This window comes from Callorhinus ursinus, unplaced genomic scaffold (genome assembly GCF_003265705.2).
Source record: "Callorhinus ursinus isolate GAN/ISIS: 27379988/994484 unplaced genomic scaffold, GSC_fseal_2.0 scaffold3, whole genome shotgun sequence".
NCBI classification, from domain to species: domain Eukaryota; kingdom Metazoa; phylum Chordata; class Mammalia; order Carnivora; family Otariidae; genus Callorhinus; species Callorhinus ursinus.
The window spans coordinates 8,165,429-8,180,139 of record NW_027397065.1 but is presented as its reverse complement, the minus strand read 5'-3'; the positions used below and the strand labels follow the sequence as shown (position 1 = coordinate 8,180,139).

The 14,711-nt window shown below is 36.2% G+C and overlaps 1 protein-coding gene across 1 annotated transcript in view; it reads right to left on the bottom strand.

The window, feature by feature from the left end:
• ADGRV1 (adhesion G protein-coupled receptor V1) overlaps positions 1 to 14,711 on the bottom strand; it is a 524,455-nt gene that overhangs the window by 469,347 nt on the left and 40,397 nt on the right. The window contains exons 5-10 of the mRNA XM_073887989.1: positions 13,669 to 13,773; positions 11,465 to 11,578; positions 8,617 to 9,182; positions 7,998 to 8,268; positions 7,281 to 7,610; positions 359 to 535 (exon numbers count right to left, since the gene is read on the bottom strand). Coding sequence (XP_073744090.1) covers positions 359 to 535; positions 7,281 to 7,610; positions 7,998 to 8,268; positions 8,617 to 9,182; positions 11,465 to 11,578; positions 13,669 to 13,773 — 1,563 coding nt within the window. The remainder of the gene's footprint in view (positions 1 to 358; positions 536 to 7,280; positions 7,611 to 7,997; positions 8,269 to 8,616; positions 9,183 to 11,464; positions 11,579 to 13,668; positions 13,774 to 14,711) is intronic.

Here is a 14,711-nt window from a genome sequence, read left to right as displayed (position 1 = left end):
CCCAAGGCAAGCATGAGGAACGCTAATAATGGAATAGGTCAAGGATACCTGTATTACATGTGACTTAGCCAATAAAAAAAGAAAAATTATGTTTGGCTATCACTCTGTCAAATGTCATAGCACTATCTAAAAGCATCCACATCAAAATATCCAATTCTGGCCATGAGCAATTAATTCTAATTTTATTCTAACAAATATAGCAAAAGATGATGGAAAAATCACATATTAATCAGTTACTTAAATGACATATTGAAGACTTGCTGTAAATGGTGAAGCTTTCCAAGATCTGTTAATTCTGTGTCTATGCCTTATTATCTCAGACTTATTAGGCCCCATCAATAAGAAAAAGCCTACTTACCACTTCAGCAGCAGAATCTTCAGGTTCATGTAAAATGATTGGAAGATTGCTAATGAAGCCAATTTCTCCATTTGCAATGTCTGGAGTAACCACTAAAGAAATATTCTGGATTTTCCCAAATCTAGGACTTATGGGTGGGATTGGGGGAACTATGTTCACCAACTCCACAGTTTCCAACTATAATAAACAAACAAACACAATGAAAAATTTAAAAGAACAGAAATTTTTAAATAAAAAAATGTCTTAATAGCATGCAGCAACAAAGTACATATGTAAAGGTCACAAACTTGGCAACTTTATCTCCTCTTACAGTCACCATCTTATTTCAACCTCCTGCACTGGTTTCTTGAGCTTTTTTTTTTTTTGCTCTTCAGTTATAATTCCCCAGGGTTCTTTCTAAACCCTTTATCTTATTATGTCATACCCTCTCCCTAATAATCTCTGGATCTCTCCTTCGAATTCCAAATCTTTGTAACCAACTGCCCACGGACATCATAAAAATGTCACACAGACATCTTACAGTTAGAATGTCCAAAATAGAAATCATTATCTCTGTTCCATGTCCCCTCACTACTAACATCACCAGCACTACCATCTGCTTTTCCTCCTTATCACCTGTACCCAACTACCTTGACCTTAAAGCTAAACGGAGAGTTGCCCACATCTCATTCTTCTCTTTCACTGACCCTTGCCTCCAATCAATCACCCACTCCCCTTCTATGCCAGAGAAAATTCACTATCAGAACATCATTCAAAACTCCAATGTAACCTGTCTCTCCGTTTAAAGAAAAACAGCATATGTATAACACACAATATCCCTGTGCTTAATGAACATGACCACTAGAGTAACTTCCATAGTGCTCTCATCTAGAATGGCCTCCCTTATCTCACAAGCCCAAAATGTATCCATTCTTCTTTTTTTAAGGATTTTATTTATTTATTTGACAGAGACACAGCGAGATAGGGAACACAAGCAGCAGGAGTGGGAGAGGGAGAAGCAGGCTTCCCGTGGAGCAGAGAGCCCGATGCGGGGCTCGATCCCAGGACCCTGGGATCATGACTTGAGCCGAAGGAAGAAGCTTAACGACTGAGCCACCCAGGTGCCCCAAAATGTACCCATTCTTAAAGTCCAGTTAAATCTCCCTCTTTCATGAAGATTTCCTGGTATCTCCAGCCCTTTTTATTCTATCTTTCTGAATTTCTGTAACTACCCTCCCTAAACTTAGAACTTTATCATAAATTTCACATGTTGATTGCTTATCATCATTTTGTGTATTCCAGATTTTTACTTCCTAACAAAGCCTTTATGCGTCTGTGTTCTTCTCAGCATCTTCCCGGCCATGACACAGACCCAAAACTGCAGCTGAGACACAGTAAATGTTTGTCAACTCATCCCTCCAACACAAAATGAGCTCTATAGGAATCCTGGTATATCACAAACCTTCAACATCTTAATATTCTAACTTTCCAAAATTCAACTGATCAATCCATACAGTGTTCAGTTGAGGAGTACAGGAATAGATAATCATTACAGGACTGCAAAAACAATAAATATTTTAAGATGAAAAGCAATTCTGAACTTAATAAGACATTATGGATCTCCCATTCTTTAGAGCCCTCTGTTAGGCTTTGTAATGTGGAAACAATGCCAATAAGTAACCACCAGAAAAGACTTGTGATTTAATTTGATTTTCCACAAATGGACAGGAGTAGTTCTGATCCCACACACAATGTCACACTTCATGATAAACGATATATATTTTAAAGGCAAAAGTAAATGCCCTTTTAAAATGTCACACATTTTGCTTTAAAAATCACATACAGGAGGGGCACCTGGGTGGTTCAGTTAGTTAAGAGTCTGACTCCTGGGCGCCTGGGTGGCTCAGTTGGTTGAGCGACTGCCTTCGGCTCAGGTCATGATCCTGGAGTCCCTGGATCAAGTCCCGCATCGGGCTCCCTGCTCAGCAGGGAGTCTGCTTCTCCCTCTGACCCTCCCCCCCCATGTGCTTTCTCTCTCTCTCATTCTCTCTCTCAAATAAATAAATAAAATCTTAAAAAGAGTCTGACTCCTGATTTCAGCTCAGGTCATGATCTCAGGGTTATGAGATCGGGCTCTGTGCTGGGGATGGAACCTGCTTAAGATTCTCTGTCTCCCTCCCTCTACCCCTCATCACCCCAGTCTTTCACGCCTCTTTAATAAATAAATAAATAAATAGATAAATAAATATTTTTTAAATTTTTTTAAATCTAAAAATCACATACAGGAGAAAGATAGGAAAAACTCCATATTTGGTAAATAGTCATTTGAGTAAAAGAAAAAAAAGAAATTAGACTGAAACATTTTGCCAAATATGGTATGTAGACCAAGTAAAATAAAACGTGTAATTCTTTAGTATACTGCATTTACTTTATAAAATAAATACAATGTAAAGATAAATAGTAAAAACCACATACCTGTCATTCTTTCTAGATAAAAGAAATACATACACATGTAAATTTCTACTTATCTTAAAAAATATTACAAAGAATAAACAAATACAATGTATATAAATGTATATAAATATATATATTTAATTTATATATATACTTAAATGCATATATAAAATGTATATAAATATAAGGTGTACCTTGTTTGGAGGCAGAGATGTTTCTAAAATACTTGGTCATGCATGAGTAAGCATGTGTTTGTGAATGAACACTCCCATTCCCATACATTTGCAAAGAGCTAAATTGATACTACTATTTAAAACATCAATATATTTTTACTTCAAAACTTTCTAAAACGAAAGGAGGAAAATAAGTCGTATCTTACATTTATCAAAAAAAGCTATAGAATTCTAAATATAGGATTTTTGAAAAATACAAAGAAAGAAGATATAGAAGGCTATGAAATGAACCGATCAAAAGGAAAATGCTAATTTTCCATGGCTTATTTCCTAGTCTCTAAGCCTTTTTGTCTGGGTTCCTTAAGCATCTGCTAAATCAAACTGCCCCATTCATAAAGAGTCGTTCTTTGCTTTCAGACAGTTTGCAACTGGGACAGCACATTAGCAAACCCCAAGCCTGCCAAAAGTTGCATCTCAGACTAATGTATTTAGCGGAGAGGGTTAGTGAAGAATGAGGAGTTCATGTCTCAGATTCTTCTTTCTTCAGTTTCATTCAACTTTCCATGCAGAATCTGATGCCTCCTATTCTTGAGTTGCTCATCCATTACATTCTATACAAACTACACAACCTTCTAATTTCAAGGAGCTTTCCAGAACCTACAGCTGTTTTGAACCTCAAGGAATTGTGTCAGTGACTAATAATGTCTTTTTTTTTCTAAACTGTTAAATTAACTATCTGCACTGGAAGACCTTTTGTTTTTTAACTGAATACAGAGAGATAAAGAATCGAGTCTGGAATTAGTGGTACAAACACATTTCTAAACCGGCATCACCAAAATTCAGACACTACACACTTTTCAAGTTTTCCCTTACTTTTTAGTAGCATCAAGAATAAATTCTGTCATGTTCATATACAATGCTGAAAATAGCTCGGATAATATCTGATCCATAGATGGTCCTTAATAAGGTTTTGTTTACAAAGGGATTCTCTGCAGCTACTTGGATAGAGATACAAAATATTTTCAAAAGACTAAAAGCTTAATAGAAAGGTTACTAATATTGGCACAGATACAGGAGGGTCTGTATCTACAGTAAAAATTGGTCTTGAGGCAGCATGAGAAAAGAAATCAGAAAGCTAAAATGGGAACAGAAAAGTTCTCCACAACTCAGAATCAACATACTGCATCATCAGTCCTTAAACTCACCTCACATCACTACAACGACTACAAGAATTCCAGGATGCCCAGGCCTCCATGAAAGCAAAAACAGCTGTGTAAAATCTTTGCTTTATTTCACTTGGGTTAATAATTTGGTTCTCATATCACTTGTGCCCTATGCAAGGGAGAACTGAAAACTGACATACCTTAAACATACGTTATGAATTTAAATGTTTGTGCTCCCCCATAATTCACCTACTGAAAACCTAATCCCCAGGGTGATGGCATGTGGAAATTGGACCTTTGGGAGATAATTGGGTCACGAGGGGGGACCCCCATGATGAGATTAGTGCCTTATATGAAGAGATGCCAAAGAGCTTGTTTCCTGTCTCTCTCCACTATGTGAGGACACAGCAGTAAGACATCAGTCTGCAAACCAGGAAGAGGGCTCTCACCAGTCACTCTCCAAGCCAGCACCCTGATCTTGGACTTCCCAGCCTCTGGCACTGTGAGAAATAAATGTCCATTGTTTAAGCCACCAGTCTATGGCATTCTTTACAGCAGCCGGAACTAAGACAATGTATATTAATGAGAGTGCTCTGAATGCAGAGGATACTGACAGCAGAAAAGGCAAAGGACAGAGCTGACACCAAAAATAAAAACAAAAACTCCATCAAATTCTGAAACTCCTCTTGACAAGTTATTATCTCCCAGGGACTCTTAAAAACTGCTAAGTTTGGGAAATGCTACCCTAAGTGCAAACTGATGAAATTAGTTATGCACTTTCATGTATTATTAGGACCAATCTTAAAATGTTGTGACATATTTTTTATAAGGCCAAATGTATAGCTTTTCAAAAATTTCTAAATATATCTCCAAATGTGTTCCGGGAGCAGCATTCCAGTCCCTTTAACTTCTTGTTCAACATGGCCAAGGCCAGGGACTCCACCACATGCTCAATTCCACTTCACAGATGCAGATGCCCCATCTGGCCACTCATGTCACAAGAGCATCCCACAAGCCACAGGGGAAGCAGACACAACTGTGTACAAAGCCATGTTCTCTTCACCCATCACTTCAAGAGAAATTCAGGGGTCCTCCAAGAATGGGTTATCCTCATAGACAGAAGTATGCATCACATCATAAATTCCCAATTTTGAGGGGACACAAAATACCAATAACAATAATAACAAAAGAGGAAGAGCAGAATCTCCCACCACTAGTGGCAAAACCTTTGGAAATAAAACGGCAAAAGTTCTCCCTCTGGGTACATGAATTACAAAAAGGCATCCTCTACATACTGATAAATCATATATCCCCAGAACAAGTCACTGAGTAGACCCCTCCACCAGGACTCCTCAAGAAATACACAAATGGTACAAGCGTGAGCAGTGGCCCAGCTGAAAACAAACAAACAAACAAACAAAAAAAGACAAGAGCTTTCAGAATAAAAGGGCCTACCCTATCAAATGCTAAGCAAAGAGGGACACAGTCCTGTGGAATTCAGAACACCAAGATTTTAGAAAAAGCTTCAGAGTTAACAAACAAGTTACCTAAAAAAGTAAATAATGTCTTTCCCCTCAATTTCTCATCAGCAACTGTGCTATAAGACGATACCTTCCAAGTTGTGAAAAAAACTATTTTTTTTTTATTTTTATTTTTAGAGAGGGGGAGAGAGAGAGAGAGAGAGAGAGAAGGAGGGAGGAGCAGAGGGAAAGGGAGAGAGAGAATCTCAAGCAGACTCCACACCCAGTGTGGAGCCCAATGCAGGGCTCAGTCTCATGATCCTGAGATCATGACCTCAGCTGAAATCGAGAGTCGGATGTTTAACCAACTGAGCCATCCAGGCACCCTGAAAAAATCATTTTAATCTAAAAACTTCTACCAAGCCAAACTATCAGTGTGAGTTTGAAGTTTTGTTTTTAGCTTCTCAAAGACTCAAAAAGTTTACTTTGCATATTCCTTTTCTGCACATGTATTTGAGGAAGATATACCACAACAAAACCCAAACACGATCCAAGAAGGAAAAAGCAAGAGATCAAGAAAATTCAGGAGCTCAGTAAAAACCATCCCAAGTAGCAGGTGTGAAGCAAGCATAGAAAGCAGTTAGTACAGCTAAACTCCCCATCCCACATATATAAGACAACCGGCAGCTATAATGTGGTGAAGATGGTATATATAAAGGGAGCAGTGAGAAGTACTAAAGAAAGGAGCAATAAACCATAAAACAAAGTCTAGGCAAAAATATGAGACCAACTTAAATGTGCATGCTTCAAAAAAATTAATGGAATATGAAACTTCATTTGATATATATTTCGGTTAGCAAAGTATATAGTGATACAGGGTTATAAACTCTTTATCAACCCATTCATACTATTTGAATCTCTATTAAATTTATTAACATAACCAAAATTTGATAAGCATCCTTTATTGCTTTCTAATTTTCAGAATCAACCAATGCCAAATGCATACCACACTATCAAAAGTGAGTGCAGACTTTTTTTAATTTTGGCAATAAAAATAATGTTTTCTTTAATAAAAGTTAAGAAATAAAAAAAGACAAAGTGGAAGAATATGTTATGGGTCCCTAACTTCTTTTTATTAAGTAGATGAGAATCCAGAGATTCTAACTATAGTTAACAAAGAAACAGATTTTTTTTAGTATGTTAATTAAAAATATCTACACAATTTTTCTCATAGTGCTTTTTATTTCTGAAACACCTCCCCTGCAGTATCCATCATGAAAAACTGTATTTATCCTACAAGTCCCATTCCTATGTCATATTTTCCCAAATCAACTCAAAAGAATGGCAGATCTCTTCCTCCTTCTCTCTCTCAATCTCCCCCCTCCCCGCCCTCCTCCATTAACAATTTGTGTGACTCCATTACATCATCCATTATTTTCTGACCTGCATTTCAAGTTGGTATACTTTTATTATCACCTGATTAGAATATTAACTTTAGTAGGACCCTTGTTTTATTCTTCCTTCTATGGCTTAAAAGCAGACACATTCTCTCCTTGGACTCCCTCAACAAATTGTAGTAACCAATGGTAGCATCCAAACCATCAATGTGGGCAAGATAATGGTTAGTTAACTCTCTCACGCAAATACATATGCAGTTGAACCAAAGTTGAAACTGTTCTAATCACTACAGTACCTTTACTAGAAAGTGGGCCCCATTTTGAAGGAATGCATCATTTCTTATTGGTAGTTTTGTGGTGACTTGGATTTTTTGTTCTGGAAAAATGAGGTTATTTCTCCTGGACATATTTAAGATGCCGTCTTTTGCTTGCAAAGGGTCTACAGCTCCAGTAGGAATATAGAGAGCAGAATAAAACATCTTCACATCTCCTTTAGTTCCTCCTAGTCTTGTAAAACTCAGGGATAAATATCGTTCACGTGGGCTGCTTTCAATCTTCTGGTTTTCCATAGGAAAAAATGTTATTAGTCCATAAACATCATCACTATCCTGAATGTAGAACAAAAGCTGCAGATAAAGAAATAAAATATTAAAGTGTAGAATTTTCACATCTGAGAATACCAAACCGTTGATTTTCTAGGCTATTCCGATTTTTAATATTTATTTACATATCATATCTAAAGATGATCACTTTTTATATGTACCAGAGTAAAAGATGAATTAAAAACAGATTTGGCAAGTTTCTTAATTTATTGTTTGTGGAATTCTTTTGAAGAGTACATTTTTTATTTACAAAACAGACCACCTTGAGCAACGGAAACATATATCATTTCTAAAACCAATGTTCTTCCTGTTGCATCCAACTAGACATAAAAGTGATTTGTGTGATCAAATTCTTTGGCTCTTTTGTAACACGGAAATATTCACACAAGTAAAGCATAACAAATGATCTACCTCTGCTGGTTCGCTCACTTCTGCACCTCCTCGTACTGTATGAGGCAGAATCCAAAGTAAATAAGCTTCTGCCTCTTCTGGAAGATCATCATTAACAATAGTAAGAGGAACTGATGCCAACATCTGCCCTTGTGCAAAATGGAGAACTCCAGAACTTGGTCTGATATCTGCTGTTACTGGTGAGGGATCACTGCTATTCCGTGTCAATTCCCAGTTCACAGAAATATTCCCGTGGGTGCCACCATTTCTAACCACTGTAATTTCTTCAAATCTAGAATTTTAAAAGAAGTATATATGGTCACATATTATACTGTGTTTCCCTTAGCTGGGCTTTTTCAACGTCAAACTGGCCATGAGACTTTGGTAAAAGCAGAATCCATATCATAGAGAACGAATGGCTGTTCTTAATATGAAGGGGGAGTTATGTAGATGTGTCCTGGGAAACTATCATAATATGAATTCACTTGCATATTTAAATCACTCTGAAAATAAGAAAGAAAACAGCAAAACCATGGTGGAAGAAGTGACACAGTTCGACACTATGTCCAACAGCACAAATACTAAATCTCAGAATAATATATTAAAATAACCACAGTAACAGGTTTAAAATAAACCATACCTTGATGTTGTATCTTCATCAATTACAACTGTCCTTTCAAACAAGATACTGTTGAATGACAGGACTCCATAAGGTTTGTCATTTGGCTTAATGGTGATCTGCACAATAGAAGGGGCTAATAGCACAGCATCTCCCTGCAAGGTATCTTTTAGTAATACAACATGAAATGATTCCGCAATCTCTGGAATGGTATCATCAACTATCTGAAATTTTAGGTGTGACTCATGAATAAAAGGTGGAAAAACAATAGTTGGGGTTGGCTGATGATCAATGAAGTCTAAATTTTGCTGGGCATGTGCTGTTGAATTCCCAGTTATAATAACATAACCGATTGAAACTTCACATTCATCTGATCCAATCAGATGCCCATTGTCATCTTTTCCACGGACAACTGGAATTAGGAGTATGTGGTCTTCCTCAGGAACCAAATAAACATTCTGAATGAATCTCACGGGACTATCATTTTTTTTAATGATTATCTCAACTGAGCTCCTAGAGGTGTTGATCTCAGCTCCTCCTTCAACATTTTTCAGTTGAATCAAAAATATTTCATCATTTTCTGGTACCTGTCAAATAAATACAAACAGTAGCAAAAATACCAATAGCCAAAACATCTGCAAAGAAACCAAAGTATATAGTTGCCATGTTTCAGTACAAAGAAACAAAAAAATTTTAACTGAAGGGAGTAGAGAGGCTTAATACCTACATATTAAAATATTTTCCAAAGCTACATAATATATTTTAGATAGGGAAGGAAAAGTTCATAAAGCAATGGTATGGACAGGTATTAAAGTATAGGTATAATGTCTTTCAACCTTGATCAATCTTTAGGTAACGCTAATGATTTGACAGTAAAACTGGGCATAAAATTTTACTACTTCTATCAGAAGTAGCATGATAGTAATCTAATGATAAAATATAAGAATATCTAAAAATCTGGAATAATATTATCATAGATATAGAATATCTAAGAATCTGGAAAACTAACACATTACACATCACATGCAAATTATTAGTTTTCAACATGTGAATTATTCTTGCTTTTCTCTAAATGATTTCTAATTCGAGAGGTAAACATATACCAATCATATGATTTCCAAAATACATATCATGCCTCTGGAGAACAAGCTATAAGAGTCACTATCAGGCAAATATTGACATTGTTAGAGTGAAATTTTTTTTTTTTTGCAACTACACAGAAATCCTAGGGATAATCTTCACTATGCTGTTTAAATAAATTCTGTTTTATGAATGAAAGGGAAAAAACAAATCTTTTTACCTCTATCAACAGCAATATAAAAGGTAAGGCTATTTATCTAAAAAAAAATGCTGTGATTTGATTGATCTTTTTATTGCCCAATTTTACTGAGGAATAATTGACAAATATAATTGTAATATATTTTAAATGTACACATGATGGTTTGATGTACATATACATTTTGGAATAAGTGCAGAGATCCAGAGAATTAACACACTCATCACCTCACACAGTTGATTCTTTTTGTGTGAGTGACTCAACACTTATAATCTACTCTCAGCAACTTTCAAGTATACAACACTGTATCATTAACTGCAGGCACCATGCTGTACATTAGATCCTCAGAGGATGATCTTCTAAGTTTCTAGTTAAAATGTATAATTAATCGTTGCCCCAAATTATAACCTTCTCAAGGATCTAAAAACAAAAGGCTTTTACTAGCTTAAAGAACCAGATGAACTAGTTATCAATGTTACCTAATATTTCATTTTTTTCAAGAGAAACAATTTCTAATAATGTTTTCTAAATTGTTTGTTTCTCTTCTCTTGGGATTTGTTGTGACTTGATTTCATGATTTTTTTGTAGTAAGGTCGAGGGATGGTTAAAAATTCCCAGCTATTTTATTCTCTTTTTTTCTGACAATATTAAGATTATTTTATTAAAAGTTATGTTTTCTCTCATTTCTCTCATTATCTCATTCACAAGAGATACCCTTGCACATTATTGTTCAAATCCATTCCCTTCTTAGTTAAGTTAGCTGTGTCACCTCAATCCTTGGTAACTTCAATGTGAAGTGTAAAAATAACTAAAGCCTTCCCTTGAATGTGAACACTTAAAATATCCAAACAAAAGAATATCAATTACAATAGAATTTTCTTTGCTTTCATAGTAAAATACTTATGCTGGGTAGGCAGTACTATATACCTGCTCAAAATGGAAATCACTAAAAAAATCAATCAGCAGGGTTTACAAAATGCTTAAGTTTTTTACTACGTGTGGCTGCCAGTTATATTCAGGTTCATCAGCTTTTAGATATATAATTTTATGTAATAGCAGGAAGGGAAGAATGAAGGGGGGGAAATCAGATGGGGAGACGAACCATGAGAGACTATGGACTCTGAGAAACAAATTGAGGGTTCTAGAGGGGAGGGGGATAGGGGGATGGGTTAGCCTGGTGAAGGGTATTAAGGAGCGCAGGTTCTGCATGGAGCACTGGGTGTTATATGCAAACAATGAATCATGGAACATTACATCAAAAACTAATGATGTAATGTATGGTGACTAACATAACAATAATAATAAAAAAATTTTTTTGAAAAAAATAAAAATAAAGTCAGTATCTCCTATCAAAAAACAGATAATTTTATGTGAAATAAATTAGGTAAATATTAATCAGATATATTCCAAAATGACTCTTTATAGCTAAAATATACATTAACTAGTTAGTACAGTAAACTAACCTTACATAGGACTATGTTCTTGAATAATTTCAAATATTGTTCACAGTTTCATGCTTGACATAATGTTCTCCAACATGTCTGTACTACAGGCAGTGTCCCTGTCCCATTGAAGCATTTACCATTATCTTACCTCATCATCAAGTACTGTCAAGTTGTAAACTACTGCTGCTCTGCCAGGGGGAAAGGTAATATTTCCTTGAACTGGGCTCAAATCTTCCTCAGGTGGATTTGGGCCACCCTCTACCTGCAAAGAAACACACAGTGCCATCAATAAACACAAAATATTTCACAAGAGTAAGAAAGCATTACTGTGATTTTGACTGACAAAAATCTGAAATTCACTTAAAAATGTTTTGAGAGAAGAATTAAAGAAAACTGTACATAAGTCTGCCCTTCTAATTAATAGTCAAGGCCTATAATATAGCTATAGATCTTGACTATAATCACATTAAACTACATGGTTTCTAAGCGCTTTCTCTTTTTTCCTCAGCCATTATATTAAATCTGAGAAAAAAACATATTTTCTTGAGAGGAAGGTATTCTAAATTGGTAAATTCTCTTAAGTAACGGAATCAAATGGCGGTACCACCACTGACTGTAACGTTGGGCAAGACATTAAACAACCCCAAGGGACGCCTGGGTGGCTCAGTCGGTTAAGCGTCTTTGGCTCAGGTCATGATCCCAGGGTCCTTGGATTGAGTCCCGCGGCAGGCTCCTTGCTCAGCAGGGAGTCTGCTTCTCCCTCTCCCTCTGCCTGCCGCTCCCCCTGCTCGTGCTCTCTCTCTCTCACAAATAAAATAAAATTTTTAAAAAAATAATCCCAAGGAACACTTTCCTCATCTTTAAAATAGGCATAATAATATCCACTTGACAGGCTAGGTGTGAAGACGTAATAAGATCACTCCTTTTAAAAAGTACTTATTAAGTACTCTGTGCCTGATCTCTTTTCCATGTTAAGGATATAGTGGTGAACAGGCAAACTCCCTACCCATAATGACCTTACATTTAATGAAAGGGGAAAATGATAAATGTGTATTTTTCAGATGATGATAAGTATTATGGAGAAGAAAATAAGAAGGGCACAAGGGAGACAAAATTCTGGGAAGAGATGCTGGTTTTTATATGCAGTGAGAATCGGTGTAAAGCACTTAGAATAGTAAATGGCATAATTAAGTGCTCAGCAAATGTTAGTTGTGATTATTTCAACAAAACAAAGGCTTAAGACTCAAGAAAGTAACTTCAGACATCCAGAAAGTAACATTCAAAATTTGCAATTTTGCCTTATCTTTCCCCAGCCAATTTTTCCCCAGTTTTCCCCACATTTGTTATTAGATACATTTTCAAAAATGTACTATCTAAGCACATATTCTTAAGTACATGAAACATTCTTTAAGGCTTCCTGTGTAGAACTTGCAAGACTACAGCATATTTAAGTACTGTTACTATGTTTTTCATGCATTATTCTCTTACACCATTTTATTTTTTTATACAGTTAACATAATCATCATATGATGTAGGGCTCCATGAGCACAGGAAGAACTCTTCTATGCTTCAGAATTATGTTATATAAATCCAACTATCCATTTGATTGATATTGATATTAATAATTAAGATAGAAACTGGTAAGATAGAAATTAATGCTCCAATATTTGAAAACACCATATGAACATGTTCTAGATATTATAAAACACAAAAATTAGTTGAAGATTTGAATATGTATCTCATAAAATAGCAATATGGTGACACATTGGTGTGCATGTGGTTGTTAAGCAATCAAATGGAATGGTGACAGCTAGCACCCTAAGAAATGCGCCTCACCCACAGCCTGTCTTATTCATGTCAAATGCTGTAACACATATGGACCTCCATGGTGGAGTGTGACTGCTCTTAACAGCATCCATTAAGACTTTTTTTTTTTAATGGGGAATGTAAATGAGAGAAGACTAGATATCAAATAATTTTAAATAAGCCTAAGTAACCCATGGGCATTTTAAAAATTTATATCCTTGAAAAGGTTTATCATAAAGGTTTGATGGATTTTATAGAATTAACATTATTATTATTTTATTTTGTGGTTTATTATTACCATCCCTGTATATAAAATGATACATTGTTTCATGATAGCATAGTATATGCAAGCAGCAAGAAAAACATTTTTTATTAACTATGAAATTTATCAGAAATAAATGAAATAAAAATAAAAGTATTGACTTTTATTTCATTTTTATTAAGGGTCATGCTTCTTATACAAAGGACTTTGATTTTTTTAAGTTACAGCCACCTGATGTGAACTCTGAATTGTTACCATTTAAAGTGATTTCAGAGTAAACTTACCTCAAAAGTCACAGTAACCATTCCATAAGTTCCTTTTTCTCTGATGAGAGTAAGAGGCACAGATTCATTTCTGCCCCTGGGCTCACTCACTGCGATTGAAAAAGGCTATTGGGAACAGCAAAGACAATCAGGCACTCATCAGCCAGAGGTAGAGGTGGTGCAAACTGTTACCTTGAAATACTAAATTTACATAGACAAATTAATCCACATCGTACCCTAAGAATGTGGTACGTCCTAGCATTAATTAGCAGTAGCTAATAAAAAGGCTTGAAAGGTTAAAAATAATAGTGTAAAGGGAACATAAAACTTAGGCAAAAGATGCAAGTTCTTGTCCTGATTCTACCATCAACTAGCTATTCTGCTGAAGGATTTTAAAGGTTATCTAGTTGAAAGATGAGAAACTCAAATGCTCACAGGGACCTGGGATGTCACAAAATCAAGCTGTATCTCCACACCAGAGAAACTCATTGGGACCAGCCACTGGGAGCTCCAACGGGCCTTTCTCCCAACCACTATGCCCTTCTCATTGGTCAGCCTGCCAATGAAAAGCAGAGAACTGCCAATGATTTTTCAGGACATGATCACTGGGGGAAAGAAGCCAGGGCTTCAAATGCTGAAACATGCTGGCTTGGCTGCCTGAAACCAGGCCTAGAAGAGGAGGAAGAGGGAAACAGCCAGGTGCATGCTAGCTAGCGCGGAAGTGCCCATCTCTCCTGGTGACCCCAAGCCTCAGTGTCCCTATCCATAAATGGGGATCAGAATACCTTTCCCAAAGACATCAAAAATCATTGGTGCTATCTTCATCATCAACATAACCATCTTCCAGGCCAGGAACCGAAGTCAGCCTATTTAGCAACTACTGTGAGCTCAACAGTTAACTTTGTTTCATTTTAACCACATGGGCAGGTGCCCAGTCAGGGGCTGCCTGGCAGCACTGCAACCACAACAGTCAAGAACCTGGGACCAATGCTAGAGACTATAGGATTCATTCCCAGAGGCTAAGAGGTACTATGTCAGAAAAAGGGAAAGGAGAGAGGAGAGGG